This window comes from Mirounga angustirostris, unplaced genomic scaffold (genome assembly GCF_029215605.1).
Source record: "Mirounga angustirostris isolate CCGP_5_RB_7025 unplaced genomic scaffold, mMirAng1.0.hap1 SCAF_14, whole genome shotgun sequence".
In the NCBI taxonomy this organism is placed as follows: domain Eukaryota; kingdom Metazoa; phylum Chordata; class Mammalia; order Carnivora; family Phocidae; genus Mirounga; species Mirounga angustirostris.
In genome coordinates this window covers 16419409-16435418 of record NW_026991722.1, presented here as the reverse complement: position 1 = coordinate 16435418, position 16010 = coordinate 16419409, and the positions used below count along the sequence as shown (strand labels likewise).

The following is a 16010-nucleotide window of genomic DNA, read 5'->3' as shown; positions in this document are numbered from 1 at the left end:
CCATATAAAATATATTGATCATATTAGTCCTCTGCTCAAACCCAGTGGTGTCTTCCTATCGCTCTCATAAATGACCCATTGGTGTCTTCAGTCATGCATCATGGAGGACCCAGAGTCCCCACTGTGGTCCACAAGGCGTGTGGTCTTGCTCTGACCTCCTCACCTGCCATTCTTTGCTGTCTTTACTCCATAGAAAACTGCAGGAAGGATACGATCGGACAGTTCACTAGGGAAATATAAGTGGCTCAGTAATGTATGGATAGATGTCCAGCATCCCTAGGTATTGAGGAAAAACAAGATGAAGTGCACTACAATATTTTACCTTCCATTTTGGTAGAGTTGAATGGTGATCTCTAAGACTTTTGGTAAATGAGCCCTGAGGACAGCTTCTAAACTAGAAAGTCTTTCAGAAATTCATATCACAGAAATAATCGTTTGACTACAGAAATTTTTATCTATAATTACTGAAGATTTGAAATGACCTAAATCATTAATGGGAGATAATTAAATAAATTGTGGCCCATTTATACAATAGAGTACTATGTTGTGTTAAGAACATAGAAACATCAAAGTATATGTAGCTGTGTGTGAAAAACAGGTCACAGATTAAGATGTATAACATAGACTCATTCTTATAAATGCACATGAATGTGGATTCAGAAGAGAAATGGGAGGGATATATAGCTGGAAATTGACAGTAGTTACTGCAGTTGGTGAGATTCGAAGCAGTCTATTCTCTCGTTTATTTTGCAATAGGTGTTTGTCATTTTTATGATCAGAAACAGTAAGAGAAAGAAAATGAAGGCCGCATTACCCAGATGCACCATATATACTTCACTTTGAAATGGAAGCTGCTGGGAGTGCCTGGGTGGCTCAGTTGGTTAAGTGTCTGCCTTCGGCTCAGGTCATGATTTCAGGGTCCTGGGATCGAGTCCCGCATCGGGCTCCCTGCTCAGCAGGGGGCCTCCCTCTCCCTCTGATGCTCCCCCCTGCTCGTGCTCGCTCTCTCTCTCTCAAATAAATAAGTAAAATCTTTAAAAAGGAAAAACAAAATGGAAGCTGCTATGCAGGAGTTCCTTCCATATCCCAGTCCCTTTGTCACTGCCCCCCGACTGTAATAAACAGTACACCTGTCTATGGATGGCGCCCTCTCTCTAGTCCCACAGGAAGACTTGTTCTTCCCTGTCTGAAGTCCTCCTCCTGTCTGAATTCTCCCTGCTCGCTGACTCCTTTCTCGCTTCTGTCCTCAATACTTTAGTTTTTCCAGAGGCTCTTATCAGTCCTTAAACATGCGCACGTCTGCCCCATCTTCCAAAACCAAGCAGTGCTTGCTCATGTCCAGCCCGGTATCCAAAATGTGCTCCTCTAGGATTACTGAGTAGAACCTGCTCATATTCTTCCAGTAGATACTTGTGTTTTCAGTAATTCTTCCCTTGATGGATTCACACGATAAACATTTACTGAGTATTTTCTGTGTGCTGAACACCAGGGATGCAGAGATGAGTGATTTACGGCGTCTGTTTTCAAGGTGGCTTACAGGGCACTGAAATGCCTCCTGAAATAGAAATTAAAAACCAGAAACTCGTAGAGTTCCAGGTTTTTCTTTGGAGGAAGGGGTACACTATATAAGTAGGTGTTTTGTCTTATACACTGAAAATCTTTTACGTTAACACCTTTAGTCCTCAGAGAAATGCACATTAACCCCACAGTGAAATACTCCTAGGCGCCCTGTAGGATGGCCACAGGAGAGGGGCATCATCCGCTTCTGGAAGGTGGCAGGGCAGCTGGACTGCTCCTCCGTTGCTGGAGGATAAACCACGGACAGCCGTGCTGGGAAACAGGTGGACGGTTTCTTGTTTATTTTACCCTGTGACTCAGCACATGTTCACACCAAAACCTGTACGTGCCTCTTTGTAGGGGCTTTAATTCGTAAGTTCCAAGAGCTGGAAACAACCTAGATGTCCTTCACCTGGGTCGCGGATAAATGGAGCAGAGCGGATCCGTAGCGCGGAATCCTCCTCCACGGTGGGAGGGGATGGGCCGCCGATGAACTTCAGCGGCACGGATGAATTGCATGCGTTGTCATGCCCATGACAGAAGCCAGACTCCGAGGATGTGTGCTGTACTACATGGTTCCACTGACGTGACAAATGGAGGAGGCGAAACAAGAGGATAGGAAAGAAGACAGATCAGTGGGTGCCCAGAGCTGGGTGGAGGAACTGTAAAGGGGCATGTGGGAATTTTTGGGCCGATGGAACTGCTCTGTCTCCACTGTATCTGTTTGTCAAAATTCATAGAACTATACATGAAAAAGAGTGAATTTTACATTTTGTAAGCTATATACCTCAGTATACCTGACTTAAAATTTTTTTGATTTGGGCTATATCCACCTTTTCCGACAGTCTAAACAATATGAAAAGCCTTATTCCTACCCTTGCCACCCACCAGCGCTAAGGGTCTTACGTATCTTGAAGTGTCTCTATGCAGATATCATCATAGATGCATATATGTTCTTTTTTTTTTTTTACTTCTTTCCCATGCAGAACACAGCTTATGAATCTAATTTTCTGCACCGGCCCTTCTCCATGTAGTGTATGTCCTAGTTCTTTTCGTATCAGCGCATCAAGGTCTTCCATTCTTTCCCACAGCTGCATGGCCAGAATGTTGCTGTAGGAGGGCGTATAATTTATTTAACCAGTTCTCCCCGGTGGAGCCAGATTTTTTTCCCATCAAACGCAGTGCTGTGCCCAATAACCTTGTATACACCATCAGTTCTGCCGTAACACTTGTGTTGAAAGCAGGTTTGTTCTAATGCTGTTGATCTCTCGGGGAACAGTTGGAGCCTGACATGAATTCTGAGTTTGCGCATGTGTGATTTTATCCCTGAGAAGCACTAGGTGAGCACAGAAAATTGTGGAATGGAGTCGTGTAGGAATACACCAAACACATGCATGCACTCCCCCCAGACTGCTGTCAGCGACTTCATCTCCCCGTTGAGTCACACTGGTCCACACCTGGTGTTACACCTTCCCTCCGACCCTCTGAGCTCAGGTAACCCTCCTTTCTCCACTTCACAAAATCGCAACAAGCCACAACGCTCCCGTGCCTTCCCCCGGCATCCTGCGTGACACCATGCTACCGTTTTTATTAAGTGTGTCACTGACAGGGTTTGAGTGCTACGCCCCTAACTTCATTTTTGCCAGAAGCCCTGTGGTTTATATTGTGTGATTTTGTGTAGTGCAGTGATTTATGACCTGTGATATATGTGTATTATCGTGTTATACAGAACTGACCGTACCGTGTGCGGGTGTATCTGTAGAATAGATTTCCAAGTGAAAAGGTCCACAGTTTTAGGAGTTCTATCCTGTGGGATTACTGCTGTGATAGGTTGACGTTTATACAGGTGGTTGGGGTTTTCCTTTTTCATAGGAAGTGTTTATGATAGAGCTGAAAGTGTGTGTCAGCATGGCTTGGGAATAATTCTGCTCCCTTTCATCTTAAATCCGGGGGTGGGATGTGGGTTCTGGATGTGTGATGGTAGTTGAGGAAGCTCTTTGCATGTCGATGGGAGGCGGATAACCTCATGGAGGCAGGAATCTCAAGATAAGGCCACGTGCATGTCTGGCCAGAAGGATGTCTCCCTCTACTTCTCCAGAGTCCCCTGAAACAGAAAGAAGGCTTCAAGCCAAGACACAAGAAGGGACTAGTTACCAGAATGGGAAATAGCTGGTTGTGAGCCTGTGGCAGTCCAAACACAGTCACCAAGTGCCATCCAGAAAGAATGGCCTTGAGAGGCACTGTAAATCCCAGAGCCCAGACCTTGAGCCCAAGGCTAGGGCACTCAGAGCAAAGGCATTTGCTAAGAGGAGCTGATGCTTTCTTTCCTAAAGAATGTGAAGGTAGGGCGCCTGGGTGGCTCAGTAGGGCGCCTGGGTGGCTCAGTTGGTTAAGCGACCGCCTTCGGCTCAGGTCATGATCCTGGAGTCCCGGGATCGAGTCCCGCATCGGGCCCCCTGCTCGGCAGGGAGTCTGCTTCTCCCTCTGACCCTCCCCCCTCTCATGTGCTCTCTCTCTCAGTCTCTCTCTCAAATAAATAAATAAAATCTTTAAAAAAAAAAAAATCTTAGATTAGGGGCGCCTGGGTGGCTCAGTTGGTTAAGCGACCGCCTTCGGCTCAGGTCATGATCCTGGAGTCCCGGGATCGAGTCCCGCATCGGGCCCCCTGCTCGGCAGGGAGTCTGCTTCTCCCTCTGACCCTCCCCCCTCTCATGTGCTCTCTCTCTCAGTCTCTCTCTCAAATAAATAAAATCTTAAAAAAAAAAAAGTCTTAGATTAGGGGCGCCTGGGTGGCTCAGTTGGTTAAGCGACTGCCTTCGGCTCAGGTCATGATCCTGGAGTCCCGGGATCGAGTCCCGCATCGGGCTCCCTGCTTGGCGGGGAGTCTGCTTCTCCCTCTGACCCTCCTCCCTCTCATGCTCTCTGTCTCTCATTCTCTCTCTCGCAAATAAATAAAATCTTAAAAAAAAAAAAAAGAATGTGAAGGTAAAAGAGTTAAAACTTGGAGATTAGGGAGAAAGTTTAGGAAATGTACCTAACTGTTTGCTTTATTTGGTATTTAAAGTTTTCAAAAAATTTCAGACCCTCCCAGCTATCCTTTCACTACTTCTTTAAAGAGTTCTATTTAAAAACAAAATAGTTCATAATTGAGTAGGAAAACCTAACTATAAGAAGTCCACTCAGGGCCCTAGTTCCCTCAATCTCAGCTTGTACTTCTGGAGCCAGGAGGAAGTAAATGACCTTAACAGTCTTGAAAACCGAATGACAATAGACTTTATGCTTTTTCAGTACAGTTTTGTTTTGTTTTGTTTTTTTCCGTTTTTGTTTGGCTGATGAAAATTGCTTTCTGTGTCATAAAGTGACAGTAGGAACTATTATAATACTGAAGAGATAGAAGTTAGGAAAATAAATTAGATAAAGGACCCTTGAATAAGTTAGTATTTAAAATTTAACAAAGAAGGAAGTCATTTGTTTTCTTAGGTAATGGGAACACGGCAGGTCTGATCTGGAGACTGGTGTTTAAACCTGTGATTTTCTTGTCACCACTGATTTTGAAACCCTGCTCCATTGTTTGGGAATTGCACAGCTCATTTCTGCATTTTTTCATAAAGACGTCGGAAAAGAAAAGTATCTCACACATTGCCAACTCTTTTTGAAAATAGTAATTACTGATTCAGCTAAGCTGCTCTTCATTTAATTTATTACCTACTGAGGACTTCTTTACTGATATTTCTCTATTAAAATTTTGATTTGATATTAATATAATGACACCAGAACAAGAAATGGAATTTCAAGCCCTTCATCTTCATGGAAAATCCAGTTTGCATTCCTCTGAGGCCTCTTGCCCTGTTGTATGGTTAGAAAGCTATATGTCCGTTCTCTGCTTGTTTTATGGTGATTTGCTGTAACTGTCTTGCATTTAGAAAAATGTCTTGTGTTTTGACTCTTCCAGGATCTTAACATTGTCCATCTTATAGATACAAAATTCTGCAAGAATTAGATATTAATAGATATTTCAGTACCTTTTTTGAAACGTAGGACTGTTCATGACTGTTCTTAAAGCTTTATTCTGAAGAAACCTCTTATTCTCTGGCTACATAAATGCTAATCCAAGAGACTAGGGATTATCTGTATTATGTGATCAAGATTTTTATGAAGGAATACCTTTGGGAAAAGAGACAGCATGGCTCTGAAGCATTAGTTGGCTATTCGCTTTGTGGTCCCCCCTACCCCCCCGATACTATTCTCATAATATCCCAGATCGTACGCTTAGGAGAACGAGAAAAGCAGTACTATGACTTCCATCTTTAGCATGGAGAAGTAACTTCCTCCTTTGCCTCTGTCTAGGTTTTTGAGCACTTGCACGCCGATACGTTTTATTTAAAAGACAGTATTTTCCACTCCTTTTTTCATTAAGATTGTATTTATTCATTTGACAGAGAGCGAGAGAGCACAAGCAGAGGGAGTGGGAGAGGGAGAAGCAGGCTCCCTGCTGAGCAAGGAGCCCGATGCGGGGCTCGATCCCAGGATCCTGGGATCATGACCTGAGCCGAAGGCAGACGCTTAACCACTGAGCCACCCAGACACCCCAGTATTTTCCACTCTTAAACTGAAACTTGATATGTAACTTTATTATTATTCATAAAAGTATTTATGGAGGATTTCTCTGTGTCCCAAGGACTGTGCTGACTCTTTCATTCCCCCCCCCGTTACCCTCAGCATCCTCTGAGGGCAGGCACTGTGGTGATCCCCAATGGGGAGTGGATGTTTATGGAGAAACTTTCCCAGGATCACACGGTTCGATTTGTGAGCGGTAGAGACGAGGCGCCAACCCACATCTGGGTCTCCAGAGCCAAGCTCAACCACTTAAATAGTTTTGCTTACCAGCTTGAATAAGGGCATGTTTGTCAGGTGATTAGTATGAAAACATTGTTTAAAAATATTTCTCATTTCTTTAATCACTTAGCCCACAATTGCTTGCTTATCTCTTCTTATTGCCAAAAATAGTAATGTTATTTCATATGAGATCTTGTTTCTACTTCAGCCTTATTTTTAAGGAGGGCTTAGCCAAATGTTCCATTCACAAGGCTGACAGTTATTTCTTGATCTAATTTCCTTGTGAAATGACATTGTTTGATTCCAGACTGCAGTGCATATTGTACCCAAAGAAAGGTCCCACATGAGAATCTGTTGAATTAACACAAGTATGTCATAGCCAAAGTCACTTTTAATGTTGACTTTTATGTCTCTTGCTCTCTCACTGTCCCCCAGCCTCCACGCACACAAGCTTGCATGCTGCATATACTAGGGGCAGCCTCCATAAAGTGGTGTCAAACTCTTGTGTTCTTGAAATAACTAAATGGTATTATTCAAAAGGCCTTTTGGAAAACTCTTCTCTTATGGTAGGAATAATTAATCAGCGGGGGGAAAGTCAAAGTGTTTAAAATCAGCTAGAGGTTTCATTTAAAATGGTGCCCTGGATAAGTTAATGTTCTTTCTGGATCTATAGCAAATTAAGTAGTGGTTTTATTTGGTATTTATTGAAGCATTATGTTTTCATATAGTGTCTGCTGTCTGAAATGTTAAAAATACCATTTATATCTCCTTTGCAAAGAAAATTTAATGTTTTCACATATCCGTGGGTTTCTGTTGAGTCAACACTGTTAAGCGTTTTGAGAAGAAAATGTAATATTTTATTCTTAGGATAACGTTTCTCCCATTCTCTAGAAACTAATTAGCCCCTTCGTGGTTACCCCAGCCCTGCCCTTCTTTTTTGTTACATTTTAAGAAGAATCTTTTGGTTTTGTCCTTGTATTGCTTAAACATTATTGGTTATTATAACTTCAACTATTATGAAAGCATTCTTAATTTTTATTTTATTTTTATTTTTATTTTTTAAAGATTTTATTTATTTGACAGAGAGGGACACAGCGAGGGAGGGAACACAAACAGGGAGAGTGGGAGAGGGAGAAGCAGGCTTCCTGCCGAGCAGGGAGCCTGATGCGGTTTGATCCCAGGACCCTGGGATCATGACCTGAGCCGAAGGCAGACACTTAACGACTGAGCCACCCAGGCGCCCCTCAACTAAGAAAAATCTAAATGATAAATGTTCATGAAATTGTCTAAAGAATTGATTTAATTACATGTTAAATATTTCAGTTTTTTTTTTTTTTAAGATTTTATTTATTTATTTGACAGAGAGAGACACAGTGAGAGAGGGAACACAAGCAGGGGGAGTGGGAGAGGGGGAAGCAGGCTTCCCGCTGAGCAGGGAGCCTGATGTGGGGCTCGATCCCAGGACCCTGGGATCATGACCTGAGCCGAAGGCAGACGCTTAATGACTGAGCCCCCCAGGCGCCCCAACATTCTTAATTTTTAAAGCGATTCTGGTTTTGTTCTCTTAAGTGACTCTCTCTCTCTCTTTTCTCCTAATGAAGCAAATGAAAAAACATCCCTGCCGCCAGTGTGACAAATCTTTCAGCTCCTCACACAGCCTGTGCCGTCACAATCGGATCAAGCACAAAGGCATCAGGAAAGTTTATACCTGCTCGTAAGTCGTGATTTCTACTATGGGAAGCGCAGCGAAAGGAGGAGGCGGGAACTTCCCCTAGAGTTTTCATATGTTGCCGTTAACTTCCGTTTCTCTGCTGTAGTTCATAGATTTTCAGTTTTCAGCTATATTCTGTTTTCTTGAATGGGTTGTAACACTTAAAAAATAGTAAAATAAACAGCAGTAGCCTCTTTCCTACCCTGTGTATGTTCCTGGGTCCTTACCTGTTGTCCAGAGGTACCTGAGCATTTTGGAGAAGTGATTGATTTGCAGGTGCACATTTGAATGAGATGCTTTTTGGTCACTGTATGCCCAGGGAGTTGCCAACACTCCTTGGCAGTTTGATTGTCCAGTTGATTGGTTCAGAGCAGACCCTGATAGGGCCCGGTCATGGAGTCAGTCCTAGGCTGGCCTCTCTCTCTAATGCAGGGTGGCCTTTTCTCGGCACACGCTTTTGGCTAAGAGACCAAATTCAAGGAATTGAGTGGGTGAGGACGCCAAGTGGATGGTCGAGCCACTCTGGACAGCCATGAGCTCCTTCACTGTATATGAGAATCAGAACTTGTTATATAGCCTTGGTGGAAAAGCTTTATCACCCACTCAACCAGAGCATGCCTCGGGGCGGGGGTGAATTGATACAACAGAGTTACTTACTGTCAGGCACTTCTCGTAAAAGGGAAGACTAACAGGCACACAAGCCGTGTAGCTGCGTGTATCGTGTGGCATGATCAGAGCAGGGCGCAGGGTATGGTGCGGTTCGGGACGCTCGTGAAGGTTGGCTGTAAGTTTGGCGGGGCTTCGGTGTTCTCGGTTAGCCAGGGAAAGTTTCTTGGGTAGAGAAACTGGGACAGCGACTCTCCTTCGGTGAAATTGAAGCTGGGAGTGATTCTGGTGAGATGAGAACATTCTGTGACTAAGGCCTGCACGTGTGAGACTGCATTGAGAGGATCGGAGAACTTAGAAGGAAGACCTGGCTGAGAGTCTGGTATGGCTTTGTCCTTCCTCAGCTAGGTTTGTGGATTTCTCTTGGGAGTCACTGTAAGGCCGAGTGATGCTCGGATTGTCCGGCTGGTTTCCTTTATTCTTTGGTGTTGGTGCTGGCTCCCGATGCTGCCCCGTAGCAGGTCTCGAACACAAAATCATCAGGGTGTGGGGCCAGTCATTACAGAATGTCCAGCAGCCTTTTGATTCTGCACAAGACCTCGAGGTGCTGTTCACGCTCATTCACTGCAGCGGTTTTCTTCTTATCTGCCTTACAGCGTCCATAGTCACCACGGTCGTTAACTTTTTTCCTTTTGTCCGTTTCATTAAGAAAATGGTGAACTCATATCTTCTAAAGGAAAAACTGTCCATAATCTGCAGGTTTGGGATCCCCCCCGCCAACACACACAAGGTGAAGTGAAAGCTTAAAAGATTGACCTGTTTTGGTGGATATCTGTTCAGTTTCCTACATTTTAACCCTGTGATACCATGTTTGTGCCTTGGTGAGGAATTTGACAGGGCTAGACACCCTGTCTTCTCTTTGTTATGGCAGAGTGGACAGGAATAATTAACATCCACGTGAAGGAATCAACGAGGGACTTTTTTCATACTAAAGTATCTCTTATAACATAAATTCTGAGAGAACACTGAGTCATTGTAAAGAAAACTTTTGAAATTTGATATTTCTCTATTTAAAAATTAAAGCTCTCTAGAATTATAAATTAAGTAATACCTTAACCAAACCTAGACAAGAAATACTCCATCTGAACCGAATTAGGCTGGTCCCATAAGGACACAAAAAAGTGTCAGAAAGAAAGCCTTTTACAAAAACCACAAAAATTTTGCTCACAAATTTGGAAACTGCGATTCATAGCGAAATTGCTATTTCATTTTAGACCATTGGTATTCATACAGATCATCTTGACCCCCCGGAGCGTCCTGTTGGCTGGTGGAGGTCTTTCCCTGACGAGCGTGCTCTTGAGCGTGGGTTACTTTCCAGCAGGCAGGTTACCTCCTTGTCTTTGCTTCACAGGCACTGCCCAGACTCCAGGCGCACCTTTACGAAACGGTTGATGCTGGAGAAACATATCCAACTCATGCACGGTATTAAGGATCCTGACTTGAAAGAAATGACAGAAGCCACCAATGAGGAGGAAACAGAAATAAAAGAAGATACCAAGGTCAAACATTGCAGATGTTCTCTTTACAGTGACGTTGTGTTGACTTGCTTTTTCCATTCATGCTCTTCACTGTAAATTTTTCTAAATCCAAGCCTATGCATGAAGGTATAAAATAATAGGTCATCTCCCTTCACGCCCATTCTGATCTTTCATCTTGCTCCTAAAAGGTGTTAAGTTTCTTTTAAACGGTAAACGGTCTCTTAGCAAACGGTCTCTTAGCCAGAAGGGATGTAGAAAGCTAGGTTCTTTCTTCTTGGCAGTATATCGGTTGTGAAAGGTACCTAATAAAAATGAAGAGATTCGTCTTCGTTTCACTTTGTAACAGTAAAAAATAAAATCACAAATCTCTGCCTTGTCCTCAGGCCAGTGGGTAGTGAACCTGACTCAGACAACAGTATATATGTTAACCTGTGTATCAGGCATGTGGGTGCCAAGTGCTATTCGAGGAGGGAACAGTCCGGCAGACGCTTAGGGAGATTCTGCTGTCGTCGGCACTGGGCTGCATCTGGAATGTACCTGGGTAACAGCCTGTGTGTGCGTTCCCCAAGTGAATCATTGAGTAAAGCCTAGTCAGAATACAAGTCCGACAGGAGTTGCATCGAATTGCAATCTTTTCCCCTCGAGTGATGGGGGTGGGGGATTGGGACGGGATTGAAGAATCTTTGTGCAGGGGCAGCTTCAGGCGCTGTGTGTGAGTGGTGCCCTGTCTACGGGGCAGAAAAGATGGGCCACCGAGCACGGAGGAGGGAGTGTCCCCGCGGCTTGGACTTTCGGGGAGCTGGAAGTGTGAGGCGTCAGACTTAGAAAGCTGGAAAGGAAGGAGAAAAGCATGGCCGGTGGGTGAGCCTTGTGCCGAAGGGGAGTGAGTGTGCGGGGGAGCTCGGGGACTGGACCAGCTGGGGGCCTTCCAGCGGCTTCCGGGCCAGTCCCAGAAGAGGCGAAGCCCCGACATTTCCCTGCCCGCCCCCCCGCGTCCTCTCCGCACGCTCTGCTGCTCGCTCTGCTGCAGCCCCGCCGGCCTCCCTTCGGGCCCCCAGGCCAGCTGCCGCCTGGGCTCCGAGCCTGGACCCCCGTCCTCCCCACAGCAGGCCTCGGTTCAGGTGCCACGGTCCCCAGGGCCATCCCTGTCTGTGCTGGGCAGCTTCACAAACCCCCTGCCTCCGCGTGCCATCCCCATTCCACGCCTTGCTTTGTTTTCTGGGGGTCCGACCCACGGCGATCTCCTGGCTTGTGGTTTTCCATCCCGCTCCGTCGGAGCCCGCATTCCGGGGAGGCAGGGACTCGGTTGTCCGCTCCTGGGCCCCGCGGCTGCCGAGGTGCCTGGGAACGCAGGAGCTCGGTCCCGTGTGTGGAGCAGATGAAAGGTGGGAGTCCCCGGGGGAGCAGGAGTTGGGGGGGCGGACACGCAGCTGTAGGAAACCCCGAATCCCGAAACCCACAGTCCTCGCTGCCCTCGCAGCTCTAAGGCCCGGGGAGAGCCGGTCATGGATCACCCGCGGGGCAGAACCATTTTCACTTGTGTTGTCCGCTTTGTTTTTTTCTCTCCAAGGTTCCCAGCCCCAAGCGGAAGTTGGAAGAACCAGTTTTAGAGTTCAGACCTCCCAGAGGGGCAATTACCCAACCACTGAAAAAGCTGAAGATCAACGTTTTCAAGGTTCACAAATGTGCCGTGTGCGGCTTCACCACCGAAAACCTCCTGCAGTTCCACGAACACATCCCTCAACACAAGTCGGACGGCTCCTCCTACCAATGTCGGGAGTGCGGCCTCTGCTACACGTCGCACGTGTCCCTGTCCAGGCACCTGTTCATCGTGCACAAGCTGAAGGAGCCCCAGCCTGTGTCCAAGCAGAACGGGGCCGGGGAAGAGAACCAGCAGGAGAACAAGCCGAGCCCCGAGGACGAGTCGCCCGACGGCGCGGGGTCAGACCGAAAGTGCAAAGTGTGTGCAAAAACGTTTGAAACTGAAGCTGCCTTAAATGCTCACATGCGGACACACGGCATGGCCTTCATTAAATCCAAGAGAGCGAGCTCAGCCGAGAAATAGCCACAGCCCTTCCGTAAGGAAAATCCCTGTCCACATTGGAAAAAAAGAGACATTTTTGTTACAAAAAGTTTGCAGTATAATAGAGTTAACAGTACTGTCTAGGCTGTTGCAATATATTCTCTTTGAGTGTACCTTCACCTCGTCGTGTATATCCTCGATAAGTATTAAAACAGTATTTGAGTTTAAAAGAGTTTGTATATATTTAAATGAATAACTTTTTATACTCTTTGTTACATGTTTGTATCAGTATTTAGTGGAAAATGTTTTGAGGGTTTTTTTTTTTTTCTTCCTTTTTTTGGTTTTTTGGTGTCTTTTGATTACTGTTGTTTTTGTTTTTGTTTTTCTGGGTTAGAATTTTTCTTTTTGTACTGTTTCTTTTAAAACAGAGTTCTTAGTAACAGGGGCAGTTCCTGAATTCAAATAAACCATTTTGTATGTTACCGATTTGAATGGGTTACTAATTCCAGGCTAAGATAATGCCTTTTTTAGTGTTTTTAATTTTTAGAATTCACTACGTAAATTGTAGGTATTGTGGGTCTCAAAAACACTAGGGACTTTTAAGTGTCTTAGCATTACCCTCAACGTGCCTGCTCCGAGTCGGTGAGTGCACCTCGACGTGTCACTGCACCCCAGCATGTGGCGTTTTCTTCCAGGCCACGCCAAACGGTGTTGAAACCAGCCCTGCAGGTAGCTTCTTCCCCAGCGGCGGATTAAAAACTTCGGCCAGAACGCCAGGAAGGAGCGTGCATTTCCCTAATTCCACAGTAGAATGGGGAAGGAAGGGCACTCCAAAGGGAAGACCCAGAGGCCGGTGGTTTTCTGGGCAGATTTTTGCAAGGCGGGCCGAAGGAGCACAAGGTCAAGTCACAAAAGGGCTGGACTACTGTAAAAGTCACACATCTGTAGTTAGACCAACAGATTTCTACAGTCGAGTTTTTTGTCACGTAATTTATCAACTCTTACAAAGACACAACTAAAAATATCAAGTATTTCTCTGGCTCTTGACAGGAAAAAAAAAAAAAAGAAATCACAGTTGACTTAACCCTTTGCTGTCTAAAGAGTTGGCGTTTCCTGTTCTGGGTGCTACTGCCAAACCTCTGGTACTTGGAGTTGGGATGCGCAACTTCTGCCACCGACCTATCAATGCAGCAGGTGCGGGTCGCGATTGGCCGGGCGGTCACGCACTGAGCCACCAGGCTTCAGTTCGGTCATCTCAATAAGTATCTTCAATATCAGGAGTTCTGCTTCATCGAAACGCAGCAGGGCTCTTGCTCTGTCCCTTCCGTTTGTAGTTCTCTGGGAGAGTTCTCTATTTTTCCGTTTTTGGTTTTTTTGTGTTTTCTTTGGCATTTTATATCGTATTTATCCCTAAAACATGTTTTGTACTTTTTTTTTTTTTTTAAAGAAAAGAAATTCATTTGTGTATATATAGATACTTGCATGATATACTGTAGTCAACGTTCGGTTCCTCAAAAGGTCTTACTGCTGTCAGGTGTTATGCACTACATCCATCATAACTGTATTGAACACATTTCATATGTAAATAAACGTGGGACATGAGCCCTTGTGCTTTTGTGAGAGTTATTGATGGTGGTCTCTGACATCTCCGTGAAGTTGAGGAAGTGATTAATGGCAGGGACAGGCTACAGGATATTGCAGAATTCTTCCCCCCTCCCTCCCCCCCGAAGAACGGCATATTCGTTCTCATGAGCAATCAGCTCTTCTGTCACTTTCTCGTCAACTCCCATCAATTCATGGGTATAATGCAAGGGCGTGATAAAGTATTCCTACACTTGAAATTCAATTGCTGTTACTTGTTATATTTATACTTGTATTACTCTAAGTTGTATTCATAGCACTTTCGTGTGTTTCTGCATTTTAACCTTGCAATAAACCTGTGTGGTGGGCTGCACGGGTCTTAAAATAGTCTTCCTCAATACAGTTGAGGAAGCTGAGCTCAGATTCAGTTCTTTGCCTAAGCCCTCACAGTGGGTAAATGGCTTTGCGTATTAGAATCCAGATATTCTTGCTCTAAATCTTAGTGCTTGCTCTATGTGTTTATGTACATATTGACAAATACTCATTTATTCAACAAATAAAAAGTATGTGCAAAACACGACACTAGAATTTTTGTTTGTGGCACTATGGCTTTTATCAGATAAAGTGAAAGTCGCTCTACTCTTAAGTACCCAGAAATGCTTGCCAGTATAAAGTTAGCATCCATAAACGCTCAGTTGAGCATCCAAGAAAGTTTCAAAGAATGCCCTGAGATCCAAAATGAAGAAGAAATTGAAATCCCGAGTAGAAAAACGGCACACAAGGCTGTCGCCCTGGGAGGAAACCTGGATGGTTCAACTGGAGAGAATTGGTGAACTGGAAGATAGGTCGTGAAGAAATTACCTGGAATACAGCACAGAGGTAAGGAGGTGAAATCTATGGAAGAAATTAGAAGTCAAAAAGGACAAAATAACAGGATTCATAGCCATTCCAGAAAGAGGGAACAGAACAGAAAGAGGCTATGCGGAAAATTCTTAGCCATTAGTGAAAGACATGAATACTTGGGTTGACTAGGTTGAGCGCTGAGCAGAAATCCACAGTGGAACTTGTGTGAGTTCTACCCATTCTTCACTAGTGGTGGATCTAGATGGAATTGCAGATGTGAGCACTTGAGAAACAAGAAATCTTCAGACCAAAGGCAGAAATTGGGGCATGCTCCATGAATTCTTAGGAAGCCCGTTTCTTATGTTGAGTGAGCTGAGGCTTACAGCGTAGGCTCAGGCCAACATGTAAAAAGCCTTGAATGATGGACTACCGTTTGTACTCCGATAGAGATGAGTTATTTGGACGGGGGAGTGATAGAACCAGACTAGTCGGTGGCAGTATTTAGGATGGAAGGTGGGGGAGTGTATCAATCAGGACAGGTTAGGTTATGCTGTGGTTACAACCCTAAATCTTAGTGTCTTAACACAGCAAGGCTTATCTCTTGGTCACATTTGATGTTCATTGTCGGTTGACTGGAGACATAGCTCCAAATCCCCTTGTCCCCTTCCTCCCACTGTCACAGAAAATTGCTGGTTCCTCTGGCAAAGGGAAAGTGCAATTAAATGCTCTTGGCTAGAAGTGACAGATGTCACTCTTTACAGTTCATTGGCCAAAACCAGTCCCATGATCCCACCTCCTCACAAGGAGCCTGGAAGTACAATCCTACAATGTGCCCAGAAGACGAAGGCTGCACATATTTGAGCAGCATAAACAGCCGTCACAGTCATAACGTTTAAATTGGTAAAGATGTGGTGCTCGCCCAAACATGGTCTTTAAGAAAACTTAACCCAGGGTGGTGAGAGTAGGCCTGGAAAGAAGCTGTGGTTGTAGGGGGCATTTCAGAAGTAGTACCAAGAGGATTGTGGGACACAGAGAGAGAAGAGGAATCTGACTTCTTAAGGTGATTTCTTAGAATTTTTTTTTCAAGGTTTAGATGACTTAAATAGAAATAGGAAAGTCAAGATTATAGCTAATTTGGGGGAAGTTTGCACTTTAGACATGCATTCAAGATACGTTTTTGCTGGAGGATGTGGTTGGATGGTTTTATTTTATCAATAATTGAGTTAACAGTAATGCATAAAGAAGAACACCAACAAGGGGATGAAGACTATGACAATGAGAAGAAGGAAGATGTTGGCTCAGACTACATGGTGTA

General features: G+C 44.7%; 1 protein-coding gene across 13 annotated transcripts in view; it reads left to right on the top strand.

Annotated features, from left to right (window-relative positions):
- The window catches only part of ZNF532 (zinc finger protein 532), a 107296-nt gene extending 93423 nt beyond the window's left edge, over positions 1–13873 (top strand). For 12 of the 13 annotated variants that reach the window (XM_064578825.1, XM_064578824.1, XM_064578820.1 and 9 more), the window contains 3 exons: positions 7995–8107; positions 10122–10269; positions 11819–13873. In XM_064578825.1, the coding sequence (XP_064434895.1) occupies positions 7995–8107; positions 10122–10269; positions 11819–12313 (756 nt within the window). In that variant the 3' untranslated portion in view covers positions 12314–13873. The remainder of the gene's footprint in view (positions 1–7994; positions 8108–10121; positions 10270–11818) is intronic. The other variant, XM_064578826.1, reaches the window with a different exon arrangement.
- Positions 13874–16010: the final 2137 nt, after the last annotated feature.